Raw genomic sequence first — 15,033 nt, 5'->3', positions numbered from 1 at the left:
CGGAATCTGTCAGCCCAACCCGGATACTCATTTAAATGCATCAGCTTCGGAGGTCGATTCAAACTTCCTGTTTCACTTTCGCTCAGTAAGATACTTTGGATACTAGGAGTTTGATTCGAGACTAACGCCCACTGATTTCCCTGAGAAGATGTCGATACCGGAGACTCGGCCCATGAAGGCGATAGACTTGTAGACGTGTATTTTCCACTGTCTGGCGCCGGTGTACCCCACCATGAGGGAGTGACACCAGCACTTGTATATTTACCACTATCTGGAGCCGGATTCCACCAGTTCGGATTCATGATTGATAAGCAAAATAAATGCTAAGTGAATAATCCGAAAGATAACACACCCGAAGGATCCTGGTCCGAAAGATCTGAAATCACAGAAACTTGTTAACAATAAACTGACCACAATCGAAAGATCAACTCTTGTTTGAAGGATCAACAGTACTCGAAAGATTACTGTTGAATCTCGAACAATGATTTCGAAAGATTCAAGAACTCGAAGGATTCACAAATTGAAGGATCCCTATCTTTCGAGTATATATCCTTATCTTTCGAATAACAGTCTTTCAAATAGATTCTCTTTATCGAAAGATATGTTTCTCTTTATCGAAAGATATGTTTCAGACTTCGAAGGATGGGTCGAAGGATAATAATCTTTCGAGCCTTCCTTGATCGAAAGATAGTCGAAAGATGATCTTTCGATGTCGAAAGATATCTTTCGAGACCTTCTGACACAACTGACGCTGATATGACAGGTTGGTAGAAAGGTGATGGGTAGGTAAGTCAACTTTCGGCAGAAAGGATGTGCAGGCTGTACCTTTCCCACCAACTTTGAAAAATTTCCCAAAATGGATAACCTTATCCCCAAACCAGTCACCGGAATCCTTGATCGGAATTTGACCGGAAAACACAAAGTCACTTAAAAACAAATTTTCAAGTTACCCAACCCAACCTTAAACACTCCCGAAGGTTTAGAAACCGTTTTTCAGTTTAAAATTGCAAGAAAACCAACAAAAACGGGTGCTAAACCAAGTGTCCAAACACACCAAACACTTGAACAAACCCGGCTTTAAACAAGGTAAAGAGCCAAGCTCTGATACCACTTGTAGGTCCCTTGTCGGAGGATGACGAACCTAAACCTTGTTATACTAACCCACTAGCAAGTGCGGAATCCAAGCTAGCAAGCAAACCGGGATGAAGCAAGTATAAACACAACACAAGGGTTCACCGATTAACACCAATGTATTAATACGTATGAAGGTTTCGGTTACAAGCACAATGTTTACAAATCTAACTTGCAAACTCTCAAAGTGTGTGTGTGTGTTTCCTGGACAGAATGCTCTCAAGCTCTCTCGAAAGTCTCTGTGTGAATCTGTCTAAGTGTCTGTCTAACACATACACTGCATGGGTATTTATACCCAGCCCATGATGTCCAGTCCGAAGGATCCGATAGATGGTCCGAAGGATCATCTATCGATGACAAGTCAATCGAAGGATCAGCATAGACTTCGAAGGATGATCTATCGATCATCCATCGAAGGTTCATCTTTCGATCACCTCGAAGGATCAACATTATCCTTCGAGAGCTATCCTTCAAGCTATCCTTCGATCTATCCTTCGTCATAGACAAACATCTTTCAACATACAAACTGTTGTCCAAGTCAAACCAGGAGGACGGTTGACTTGGTCAACTTACAAGACTGACAAGGACATCGTTTACATCGTGACCGAATACAGACAAAGTACAGACACAAGTGCACCAACACATACATATTCAAAGAAGTTGTATAGTGACTATTTCCTTTTGTTTACTGTATTTATTTAAGAGGATGTAGTGGAAATCTTGGTTGTTTTTTATCATAACTAGTTATTTTCCGGCCGCGCGTTGCGGTGGAACCCAATGACTACAAAAGGCATGTCAGCAACGGCAAACAGATATCGAATATCAAAACATAAATAAAATGACGTGGTAAGGATAGTTACCCCGTCATAAAAAAAAGCGATTTTAAATAACCTAATATACAATAATAGGACCCACACGTCCTACATGTTGGAAATTCGGTTGTTTTCAGTTCAGTTATTAGGGTGCTAACACGTTAAACTATGGATGAGCTCGGTACTGGTAACGGCAGCGAAAGTACCGATCCGGAAAATCATCGAAATTAGGTACCGGCACCGAAAATGCTCGGTACAATACGGTATGGTATTTGAAGGTAAAAATCAATAAATACAGGTATGGTGCTAGACTGGTGTCGAACCGAAAGTAACGATTCTGAAAACGCCAAAAGGTGGGTACTAAATTGGTACCGAAAATGATTTGGTATAGTAAATTTGGTACCGATACGATACCGGTTCGTTTACAGGATTTGATACGATTTGGTCATCAATATTCTAAATATCCAAATTAATTTTACATGCTACAATTTATTCATTACAGAAAAAGACAAAAAAGAAAGCAAAATAAGTTGTTGTGTGTATAAAACGTCATTCAAACGAAATACAGTTTACTTACTGTGTGTATGAAAAGTAATTTAAACGGGGCAATTATTTGCATTGCTGCGTTGCTACAGGATTTGATGAGCTCGATACCAATCGGCACCGAAAATATCGTTACCGAAATCCCCAAAAGTGGGTACCGGTACCGAATATACCTAGTATGGTACGGTTCGGTACCGGTCGGTACTGGTACGGCACCGGTATTTGATGGTAAAAACCGGTGAATAGCTGTGCAGAACCGGTACCGAAAATACACAAGTTTGGTAAATTTGAGACTGATACCTATACCCGATACCATTTGTTCATCTATTAATGATGTGTTATAATTTTAATTTAAAAATTAAATAATAAATTACTGTTCATTCTGTTTTACTTTTATCATATATAGATTTATTTAATTCTCATCTTTTCCTAGGTATAATCAATATATTATACATAAAATATCCACTACTAGAAAAATGGTTTTTTTGCTACAAAACTTTTTGACAAATTTCCCACAACTTAATTTTGGCGACAAGTTTCCCACAAATTATAGACAAATATTAAAAACCATAAATTTCCCCACAATTTTTTGACAAGATAGTCACCAAACCTATATTTGTGTCAATTTCGTCGCAAAGTTAACTATGTTTCCAACAATGTTCCCACAAAACTTTGTTTTTTTTTTCATTTATTAACTTTTATTATTAGTTAGTGCAATTTATAAAACAAAAAATTCAAAACAGTGGCAAATTTGTGGCAACTTTTTGACAAGTTTCCCACAAATTTTAGACAAATATTAAAAACCATAAATTTTCCCACAATTTTTCGACAAGATAATCACCAACCTGTATTTGTGGCAATTTCGTTGCAAAGTTAACTATGTTTCCAACAAGGTTCCCACAAAACTTTGTTTCTTTTTCATTTATTATCTTTTATTAGTAGTTAGTGCAATTTATAAAACTAAAAAATAAAATAAAACAGTGGCAAATTTGTAGCAACTTCCAACGATTTTCCCACGAAATTTAGTTATATTATTTATCAATTTTTATTAACTATTTTTTAGTGGCTTAATTTTTGTCAATGGGATTCGAACCCTCTTTCATATGAGAAGGAAAAGTCTTATCTAACACTTTGATACGGCTAGGCCAAAGGCTATTTAAATGTTAATTGTTAGTACGATAAAAATAAACATTTTTAAAAACTAAAATATGAAAATTTGTGGCAAAGTTGTCGCAGCTTGCCACATTCTTTCCAAAAACATTATTGTCTTTTTATTTGATAACTCATGTTATTTGTTCATACAATATAAGAAACAATTATACAGACTAAAGAATCTAAAATTGTGGCAAAGTTGTTGCAACTTGTGACAATTTTTCCACAAAACATTATTTGGATTTTAATAATCTTAACTTTCACTCACTCACTGGTCTACAAGAGTCTCAACTTAAAAAATTCCGTCTAACATTCCCAAATTGTACGAATTTGACCCCATAGATCCTTTTTCTAACGTGGCACAAACCTAATTATTGGCTGATGTGGTTAGTTATGTGGCACAAACCTAATTATTATATTTTAATACTCCTAACTTTCAGCACCACCACAATTGGCCACCACTTCCATCACCATCACCTACCACCACCATCCACCACCATCAGTCACCACCACCACCACCATCAACTGTAGGTCCACCCGGAGGATCGAGTTAAACCTCTTCCCTGTTTTCCGACGACCCCGAGAGTGCGGAATCTAAACGGGTAAGTTAAACCAAGTTCGAACACGTAAACGACAAACACGAGACTCAACGATTAACATTCAATGTATTAATGCTTGAAACGGTTATAGTACAATGTTTACAAATACTCTCTGTAAACTCTCTCAGTGTGTGTTCTCTCTATCTTGTGCTCTTTGGTGTGTTATCTTCCTGTGTCTTCAGTCTGCTGTTTATGTTGGCTGCAGATCGACGAAGGAACTGCAGCGGCGAAGAACCTTGACGAAGAATCATGGCTGACGAAGAATAGGGATTCTTCGTCGTAAGCCTTTGAGGAACCACCATGTGACTAACTTCTGATCTTCGTCGTTCATCATTCATGGCGAAGTATATGCTTCGCGATGTCTGATTCTTTGTCATGTGTAAGTAATAACAGTTCTTTGTCAGCAGTATGCAACATGCAGGTTCTTCGTCAGGAGCACATGCAGGTTCTTCGTCAGGTGCATTTCAAGGTGTTGGTTCTTCGTGAACTCAGCTGCAACATGCAGATTTGCAGTATATAATCAGCCGCAACAGATATATCTGCAACATGCAGATTGGCAACATGATTGAACCGAAACTCGATGGAGGATATCAGCTTTGGTCTTTATTTCGTAACACAGGCGAACCGAGTCGAGACGCATCCACAAGAGATGCATCAACATCAACAACAACAACCACCACCATCAGCCGCCACAACCACCATCAACAATCACCACCATGGCGACTGGTGGTGGTGGTGGTGGTGGTTGTGGGGTGGTGGTGGTGGTGGCGGCTGACAGTGGTGATTGTTGATGGTGGTGGTGGCGGCTGATAGTGGTAGTGGTTGTTGATAGTGGTGGTGGGTGGTTGTTGATGGTGGTAAAAGTTATATTATACAAACCTTAATACCCTATGTGCTACAAATTTCCTTTCTATAATTTAAAACTTTAATTTGATTCTTATACTATATATAATATACACTTTTAATATTACAAAAAGCGTCCTTTATGTTGATACTAGATTGCAAAGTGTGCCCTTTGTCTTCAAAAATTACAAAAGCGTACTCGATGTTTGCAATCCCTTGTACGTTATATGCTTTAGCCCGAACTCGGTTAGTTTTATGGTTAAATTTGACCAACTAAACCCCACATGAGGGTATTTTAGTCATTTTACATTATTTACTCAAATACATAAACATAAAAATTAACATATAAAAAAAACTTACTAAATATCTCTCTCTAACACATACACATACCGTCTTTTTCAACCTCCACCATCAGCCACCACCTACCCACCATGACCACCACAACCCCCACTCAATTTATAAAATCCTCTAAAAACACAACATACTAGCAAAAACAAGAGCATCAATTTGAATCAAAACAATTCAGATCAACAAAAACATGCAGATCAATCCGTACACTCAAAAACCCTAACAATTTCAACATAAAATGAAATCTAGAAATGAAGAAATCAGATCTAGAACAACCTGAATCCTCATCTTCTTCACAAAACTTGTCGGTGGTTATATAACAGCAGTGAACGAACAACCATAATGGGCAGCAATGAAAAAAGGAGTTTCGACAAATCCAGATCCGGTGGATTAGTGGAACGACAGATTTTAGGGTGACAGCGACGACTTTTAGGGTTTCGACGACGACAGAGCTATGTAGTGACGACGAGTTGGTGATGTGATGGCGGTGGTACTGTGGCGGTGGTGCAATGACAGTGGTGGAGGAGCTATGGGCGGTGGTTATGTGATGGCGGTGTTGCGATGCCAGTGGTGGTGCAATGGCATGACGCAGGTTTTTGATCAGAACCGCGTCGGTTCGTGTCGGGTTTCGGGCCGACATGTGTTTATGCACGGGACGGGTTTTGGATCGCAACGGGTTTTGGGCCGACACAAGTTTCCGCACGAGACGAGTTTTGGGTCGTGACGAGTTTCATACCGTTTTGACGCGAACCGTTTCGAGGCGAACCTTTCGACGCATACCGTTTCGAGGCGAACCTTTCAACCCGTACCGTTTCGACCAGTATCGTTTTAAATCAAACCGTTTCAACAATTTGCAAATGGTGTCTTCATCGATGGATCTCCAACAAGCATGTCACTAAAAGATTACCGCCAGTTTGGTACGTCACGTGTTCACCGACATATCACCAAGAGTCTTTAACTAGCAGATTGGCTATCAAGAATCCGTAGGTATTACTAATTTTAAATAATACCAATTATATAATAGATTATTACAAATAAAACTGTGTTTAGACCAGTAACGTTTTGAATCGAACCGTTTCAACGCGTACCGTTTCGACGCGAACCTTTTTCAAACCGAACAAAATTGCCCCTTTATGTACAATCTCTTTAAAAAAATTTAACCAACCCGACCCGAAACCCGTTCTGACCCTAAACCCGTTCTGACCCGAACCCATTTTGACCCGAACCCGTTTTGACCCGAACCAAAACAACCCCTTTTTTAATTGACCCAAACCCGTTTTGACCCATGACCCGACCCGACCCGTTTGCTAGGTCTAAATTGTTATGGTATTATAATTACAGTACTTAATATCTATATTTAAGGAGTCGTTCTATAAAAAATAAATACTTAATATCTATATTTAAATATTTAAAAATAAAATAAAAGGCTTCATATAATTTATTACTTTTGCAGTTTGCTTCTTTTCGATGCACCACTCCATAGACTTTTCAAATGACTCTTTTCAAGATTGAAAAACCCAAAATTATAAAGCTCCTAAATATATTTTTTTTCCCGCTGATTGTATTTTGGCGCAATATTGTCCACTTTTCATCCCATCTTTTCGCTGCTTCTATACTGGTGGACGGAGTGGTGGTTTTAGGCAGTTTCCCTCTTTGTTTCAGAGACAATTTGGAGCTACAATTCGAAGTTCACCCAAACCGGTAGGTTGCTCATCTATTCCCTTTACCAAGATAACGATTAACCCTCTCTAAAATTCGACTTCACTAGGGCTGAGGATTGTGCGATTAGGGCTGAGGACTGTGCGACTGCTACTGGTGGTTTTCGGCCATAGTCAGCTTCTGAGTTGGTGGGTTCCAGCGACGCTCAGGTACTGAACCCATCTTTGTAAATCAAATGCCATTCCTCTATAAGTTTTATATCTGCTAATTTCATTGTAACACTGGTCTTTATTTTTTTGAATTCTTGTATATGTATACCATTTATCATTTCATCCTCTGGTTCCTTGTCTACCATGACTACAATTGCTGTTAATTGCTGCTCTTGGTGTTGTTTAGGGTTCTGCAAACCATCACCCATTAATACAATAATAATAATAGTTCTTAAAAAATATAAAATGATTTACATTCTCTTTTCAGGACATATGAAATCATGAATTAACAAACAACATAAAAGAGAGGCATCTGACCCATCATATGGTATGTACATTGTATATTTTTTTCCTATCATAGAGTTTGTGAATCTTATATATATTATCTAACCAAATCTGTTCAATTAAATGCAGGCTATATACAATATGAATGCTGGTACAGATAATACAAGTCGTGGTGGTGGTCGTGGTAGTGGTAGTGGTGTTGGTAGTGGTCTGCGTGGAGGAAAGACAAAACAAGTTTCAAGGAAACGCATTGATTCTGGCATTGTTATTCGGGAGCCTGATCTTAGTAGAGGTGATGGTGATGCTGTTTCAGGGAGACAAAGATCCCAAAAGTTGGATCCAAAACATCCCAAAGGGAAGGCAACTGTTGACAAACCTACTATATGGACTAAAGGGCCGTATTTGATGGTACGACCTCCAAAAGGTCCTTCAATTTCATACCGCAGAGGTGTAAGGGGCAGTTATCATCGTATGGGTGAGGGTGATCCAATGGCTGATTTAGGTGGGACGTTAAATAGTTTGTCACCAGGTATTCTTGATGATAGGGATGGTACAACGTTACAAGATTTGTCACGTGATATCCTTGACGATGGCGACAATGGTAATCAATATAAATTACTAATTTTTTATCAGTTATCATTTTATTAATTACTATTTTTAACTTTTTAGATGATGATGATGCTGGTGACGATGGTGATGACGTTGGTGATGATGGTTACAATGGTGACGATGGTGATGGTGTCAGCGAGGACGATGACAACTTTGAGGGTGACGGTGACGACTTTGAGGGTGGTGGTGACGACTTCGAGGGTGGTGGTGACGGTGATGGGAGGCAATTCATACAAAGCAATGGGAAAAAGTATGTTTCTAGTTTAATATTTTAATTTATATTGTTTATTGATGTTATAAAGTAGTATTAGTAGTAGGGTTGTGCAACGGTTCCAAACCGGGAACCGTTACACTCTAAATATAAGAACCGGATCATTTAAAAACTGGTTCGGTTCGGAACCGGGTTAAACAATTCGGGTGTAAACGGTTCTTGTCAGAACCTATTGTCAATTAAGTCTCAAAATTAACAAGTAAATAAAAACAATCAAACCATTCAAAACGTATAACTGAATGACTTATGTTTGGTGTGTGTCGTTTTCACTAAAATCCATGAATTCTATTGAAAGATCAAGGCAAAAGAGGACACAAGGTTTTGAAACAATGCTGCAGAATTTAAAACCGACTTTAAGAGGCCATATCTTGGTCATTTCGAAACCTTTTTGAGCGGGTTTTAGCCTAAAATGTAGTACTTTGAGCGGATTATTCACCCAAAAAGTTTCGTAACTTTTCAATACCATTTGTGCCCTGAAAAACTGTTCGCAAAACTGAATGTCAAAGCTGTCAGATTTGGACAGATTTTGCATCAAAACAGCCAGCTTTGGACAAATTGTGCATTAATTTTAAGGTCTACTAGGAAGCCTCATATTGTATACTATATTTACTTAGATTCATGCGGGTAAACTATGATCTGTTTTGCATGTTTTAGCATGTATACTATACTGATTCTCAAATATCTTTTCAATATTTTAGGTTTGTAGACTCAAAGGTACATAGACGTGTAAAGGAAATACTTGAACAATGTCTTGATGGAGATTGGGTCACATTTAAAACGATCCCCCAAAACGTAAAGACGCGCATGTTTGACCGCTTCCGGGTAATTTATCAATTATTTATTTGTATATGTTATGATTATATGTATTGTTTATTGCATTTTTGTTTTTGTTTTTGTTTTTGTAGACTATGTATAGATGGGATCCAAAAGCACACCAGAGCATACGTCATTCGTTTATTTGTGTGCTCAAGGATCGATTTAGAGGCATAATGAGCGATATGAGGAAAAGTTCTAAAAAGAAAGCTTTAAAGGCGAGGGAACGTATTCCCGATGATGGATACAATTTTGAGATACAATGCAAACATCCGCCCAATGGAGTGCCTCGTAGGAAATGGGAACGTATGTGTATGGTAAGGGTTTTAATAATTTACATTTTTTGTCTTAGTTATTTTTATGTATTAATTATATATATATTTTACCACTATAGTCTTGGAACACTAAAGATTGGGAAAAGAAGTCCAAAGCAGGGAGAGAAAACCGGAAGAATGACTTATGTCGTCATACAGGCGGGTCCAAAGGGTTTGACGAACACCGTCGCAACTTGGTAAGCTAATCATATTATTGCTTTTAGAAACCTATATGAACAATTAGAACTTATAAATTACATTGCATCTTTTTATGTAGGAAAAAATAAAGGGTAAAAAGGTTGGATTCGCGGAAGTATTACTTCATACCCACGCCACCAAAGAGTGTAAAAAGAGATTAAATGATGGGGAGATCAATGCAAATGACTATGATAAGTTACAGTTTGTTACCGATCGTTCAAAACGTTCATATGTAAGTTATCTTTTATCATTTTTTTATAATTATTGTATCATCTTTTAGTACAATATCAAGCCATTTGTTTTGATAAACTGTAGGTCTCTTATATGAAAAAACTTGAAAATAAGTATGGGAACACGGATTGCGATGATATGGAAGTGTGGGAGAGTCTGCATCCCGAGTGTCAGGGTCATCAGTTGTTTGGGGTAGGATCTTCTGATCCACATTTTGTGTTGACTGGAACAACATCTTCCACAGCTAGTGTGTCAGATACCCGACAATCGCATGAGGTAATGTTACTGTTATTATTGTGTGTATATATATGTATGAATGTATCAGACTAGTGTGTGCTATCCAGTGGCGGAACCAGAAAATTTTAACCGGAGGGTCAATATATACGTAGACACACACTCTTCTGCTAGTGTATAATAATAATAATAATAATAATAATAATAATAATAATAATAATAATAATAATAATAATAATAATAATAATAATAATAATAATTTTACCGATATAAAAAAATTTAAAAATTGAAACTTGATAAATTAATAAATCTTGACATTCTCTAAACTAAATGAAAATTATTAAATTTAAAAATTGTTACCAGAACAAATTAATAAATCTTGACAGTGTCTAAACTAACTGAAATTATTAAATTTCTAAATTGTTAACATTCTCATAAAAGACAGACCCACACTTTAAAATATTATTATCATTGTTGTTTAAGATTACACTTTTGAAAAGAAAGAGGACACAGTATAAGTATTTGACAGCTGCCAATGATGGCCAGCCCAGCTGGTCGGAGGTGTGAGGGTTTACTCACTTGGTCTCAGGTTCGATCCTGGGGTCAGTGAGATTCCCGCACGGGAGGGAGCTGGAGAATTAAGGGGGGCTGGCATTTCGACTGGTACGGAAGGCGCTTAACTGCGGGCCGTGCGAGGTTCGAACCCAGGGAGGCTGGCAACGCGCCAGCCGGTGGACCAACTGGTCTGCAGCTGTCCAAAAAAAAGTATTTGACAGCTAATAGTGCCCAGGCTTTTTTTATTGGATGTACATCGTCTTCTTTATCCACTTTATCCTTCTCTGTAACTATGGCGTATATCAGAATTACTCAAATGACCATTTTTTTTGGCCTACGCCCTTCATCTTTCTTCTTTTTCACTTCATTTTGCTCAACTAAAAATTAGGGGGTTCATAATACGAAAACCCACTGGATGACATATTAAAGCTTGCATAGCCGGCCGGCGGCCGGAGGGTCAACGGACCCTCCTGACCCCCTTGTAGTTCCGCCCCTGGTGCTATCTAATATATACATGTATGTTTGTTTGGGTTATTTTTTTTGGATTGACCCGTTACTTGTTAATATCTGCTAATTATATTCATTTTAACAAACTGTAGCTCCAAAAAGTTCAAGCTGAACTAGAAAAGGAACGAGAGGCTCGACAAAATATTGAAGCCCGTTTTGAACAATTTGAACAAGAGCGGGAACAAGAAAGGGTTGAACGTGAACGAGAGCGGGAACAAGAACGTGTTGAACGTGAACGAGAGCGGACCGAACATGCTCGATGGCAAAAATACATGGAAGCAAAGTTTAATAAATTCGGAAAAAAGTAATTTTTTTAAGTATGTTAAAGATCATGTTAGTTTTGTTACAAAAACGTGCATTTTGTTTTTTATTCAACACGTTGATGGAATTTTTCGCAGCTGAAAACAGAGATGAGTTACGTCAAAAGGTGACTGAAGCAGTAAATGAAAATGTGTTCGAATGCTTAAGAAAAGAAGCTGAACCAGTGAAGCAATCAAATGTTGAAAAAGAAGATCATACAAAATGGTTTAAAGACGGTCATGAAAGAAAGTTCAAGAGGCCTTTGAAGTTTTTTCAACGTGATCGATCTATTTCTCTTGGTGATATCATCAGCTGGGGTTTCCTTCCTCAGGTCAATGCCTATGCAGTCAGAAGAGAATTTGGTGTCCAGTACTTTAAGCGCTTATATGACATCATGTCATTACCGTGGTGGGATGTAGATGAGTTATCTCAGGTGAGAACTTTGGAATATGAGGTGAGACAGAATGATAAAGCAATGTGGGGTTACATCAAATACGAGAATCTCAGAGGTTATTTGAAATGGAAACCTCATCGTCCACGAAGAGTTGAAAGAATAGATCCTGAAACTGGTGTACGGGAAACTATTCTGAAGGTAAAGCCTCCAAGAACCATGACGACGATTCCTATGCCAGAAATGGAACAAGATTTTTACAAAGGGTTTATTGATTGGGTGTATAGCTGTCTTACAACTGAAGCTATCATCACATACAGAGCTGGTAGTGAGCTAAGATATATTCGTGTCTATGATCCGATGTGGCTGGTGAATTGTTCGGCAAAAGACATCGAATGCTTGTTTATTAACAAGATACGTTATAAAGCAGAAGATATAGATCAAGCTCAACAGTTCCAGCGTGTGGTATCTCTGTGTTTTCAAAAAGGAATTAATTCCGAAAACAAGTGGAAGTCGTCTTGGTGGGTATTGGATGAAAAGATGAAGATGAAAGCTAAACGTGAACGTGAACGAGAAAATCGCAGGATGGAAGAGAAAAGAGGAAAGTTTTTGATGAAACAACAGGAAGAAGAGAAAGCTGAGAAGCTAAAGCGTGAGAAGATCAGAGTTGCTCTGAGCAGGAAGCCTAAAGGGCGTGAAGAAAGTTACAAAGCAGCTACCTGAAGACCAATATTCTAGACAAAGACTGCGGTTTCATCCAAGGGGGAGTTTGTTGGTGCACAATGTCTAAAGCCTGCGTCTTTGTAAATTTAGGTTAACGTATATGGTCTTGATAGGTTGTTTTTGTATTAGAACAGGGGTTTTTATGTAATTATGTGATGTTTGAAGGTTTGGACCGCTTATGTGACATATGTCCATATAAGCGACCCAGGCTGGATCGCTTATGTGGTCATGTCACATAAGCGGTTCCAGTTCTCCTATATATACCCTGTTTGTCTCGTCATTTGTAACGGTTGTCCTGAATTGTATGTCGAAGTGCTGACTCTCTGTCAATCGTTGCTGAATGAAGTAAAAGTATTACAAGTGAAGACCTGTCTGTTTTCTACTCATTTCTGTACCGTACATCTTAGTATCATGCTTAAATGTGTTTCCGCCACATTTTTAGCAGGCTCTAGCTTAGATTGACTCCTCAGTGAGATCATACTCGATCCTACATAAGACTACATGTTTTTTTTTGTTGTTGGAATCTTTAGGATTTTCTGCAATTTATTTAAAAGAATTTGGTTTTCAATTTTTTGTTTTAATAATATTAATTTGATTTATAAAATAATGGGAATTTTGTCAGTAAGTTTAAAGGAATTTATTTTATTTTTTAAAACCGTGGGAATTTTGTCACCGAGTAAATTTAAAAACCGTGAGAATTTTGTCACAAACTTTAAATAATGATTGTTAGAAGCGTGGGAACTTTGTCACAACATTTATCTCAAAACCGTAGGAATTTTGTCGCCAAATTAAAATATTTAAAATATATTAAAAATATATGTTTTGTGACAAATTTGTTGTTAAATAGAAAGAAAAAGTTTATAACAAACTTTGTGGGAATGTTGACGCAAATCTTCCGACAAGTTCGGTTTGTGGGAACATTGCCAGAAATTTTGTAGGAAAATTGTCGCTCATGCCATTTCCGACGAAGTTTTTTCACACAAAAAGAATTCGTGGGAAATTTGTTGCTACTACTTGTTTCCCACAAATTTGCCACAAAATACGCCGTGAGAAAAGACTTGATTTTCTAGTAGTGATCTATATAACTTCTATTTATTTATATTATGAAATTAATATAGATTTATCAACCTAGCCTCTATTTAGAATCGTCTATGAATTTCAAATGTGATGATGCCTATGCTGTTTGAATATTATGGAAATATGGAATAATGTTAGATATATAACAGGCTACTATGAAGATTGGCTCTATTTTGTGCACTTTTCTACTTGATTCAGTTATCTTTCTTATATTCTCTTGTACACTTGCTATGTGTAGTTGGAACTCGTTTAAAATTGTTCTCAAATAATCTCAAGTCGAGCCAAGCCGGACTCGAGCTTTGGATTTTACTTATGACCGAGCTCGAGCTTAAAATTTTAGACTCGAACCGAGCCGAGCTCGAGCTCGAGCTTCACAAAAACATCACGAGCCAGGCCGAGCTCAACAGATAAACAAATCACCTCCCATAGAGGAAGAATCTTTGCTTTTGTTGCATTCTGCTTCAACTGGTCAAAAGCACCAGCCCTAAATGTATCTGCACACACCAAAGCTGGTTTCCAGCCCTTCTTTTGGTGGTAATATGCATACTTTGTGCATATTTTTGTAAAGCTCGACCGCGATTCCGTCTATGGGAGGTGATTTGTTTATCTGTTGAGCTCGGCTCGGCTCGTGATGTTTTTGCGAAGCTCGAGCTCGAGCTCGGCTCGGTTCGAGCCTAAAATTTTGAGCTCTTGCTCGGCTCATAAGTAAAATCCAAAGCTCGAGTCCGGCTCGGCTCGAGATTATTTGAGAACAATTTTAAACAAGTTCCAAGCTCGGCTAGAGCTCGCTTCAATATAGCTTAAACGAGTCAAAGCTCGGCTCGAGCTCGGCCCACAAATGTTATAATATATATATATATATATATATATATATATATATATATATAATTAATATAAAATTATGTTTAGGCTCGTTTAGGCTCGCGAGCATAAACGATCTTTGTATGCAAAGCTCGGGCTCGGACTCGTTAAAGCTCGACTCGTTCGAGATTTTTACCGATCCGATCCCGGGTAGCTCTTGAGGTGCACCAATGTCGAGCTAAGTGTGTGATCTCAGTTTCAAACTTCAAAGTCTACGAAATCCTAATCTTTGATCTTTCGCGTCATATTTATTTACTACATATAGATATTTTTTATGTTCGTTATTCAATTTAGGTAACCTTCAATCTACCTAAGTAATATATGCATCAGATCGATCATACTATGAGCAGTCATAATGATCTAGCAAA

At 37.8% G+C, this 15,033-nt stretch overlaps 1 protein-coding gene across 1 annotated transcript; it reads left to right on the top strand.

Moving 5' to 3' along the window:
* The first annotated feature begins 7,713 nt into the window (after positions 1 to 7,713).
* LOC110892760 lies at positions 7,714 to 11,691 on the top strand. The gene is made up of 8 exons (XM_022139910.2): positions 7,714 to 8,182; positions 8,251 to 8,440; positions 9,160 to 9,283; positions 9,367 to 9,591; positions 9,669 to 9,785; positions 9,866 to 10,018; positions 10,102 to 10,293; positions 11,406 to 11,691. The coding sequence occupies exons 1-8, from the start codon at positions 7,723 to 7,725 to the stop codon at positions 11,619 to 11,621; spliced, it is 1,677 nt and encodes a 558-aa protein (XP_021995602.2). The 5' UTR covers positions 7,714 to 7,722; the 3' UTR covers positions 11,622 to 11,691.
* Positions 11,692 to 15,033: the final 3,342 nt, after the last annotated feature.

This window comes from Helianthus annuus, chromosome 12 (genome assembly GCF_002127325.2).
Source record: "Helianthus annuus cultivar XRQ/B chromosome 12, HanXRQr2.0-SUNRISE, whole genome shotgun sequence".
NCBI classification, from domain to species: domain Eukaryota; kingdom Viridiplantae; phylum Streptophyta; class Magnoliopsida; order Asterales; family Asteraceae; genus Helianthus; species Helianthus annuus.
Note: the sequence above shows the minus strand (reverse complement) of the source record. Positions and strands in the feature narration are given on the sequence as shown.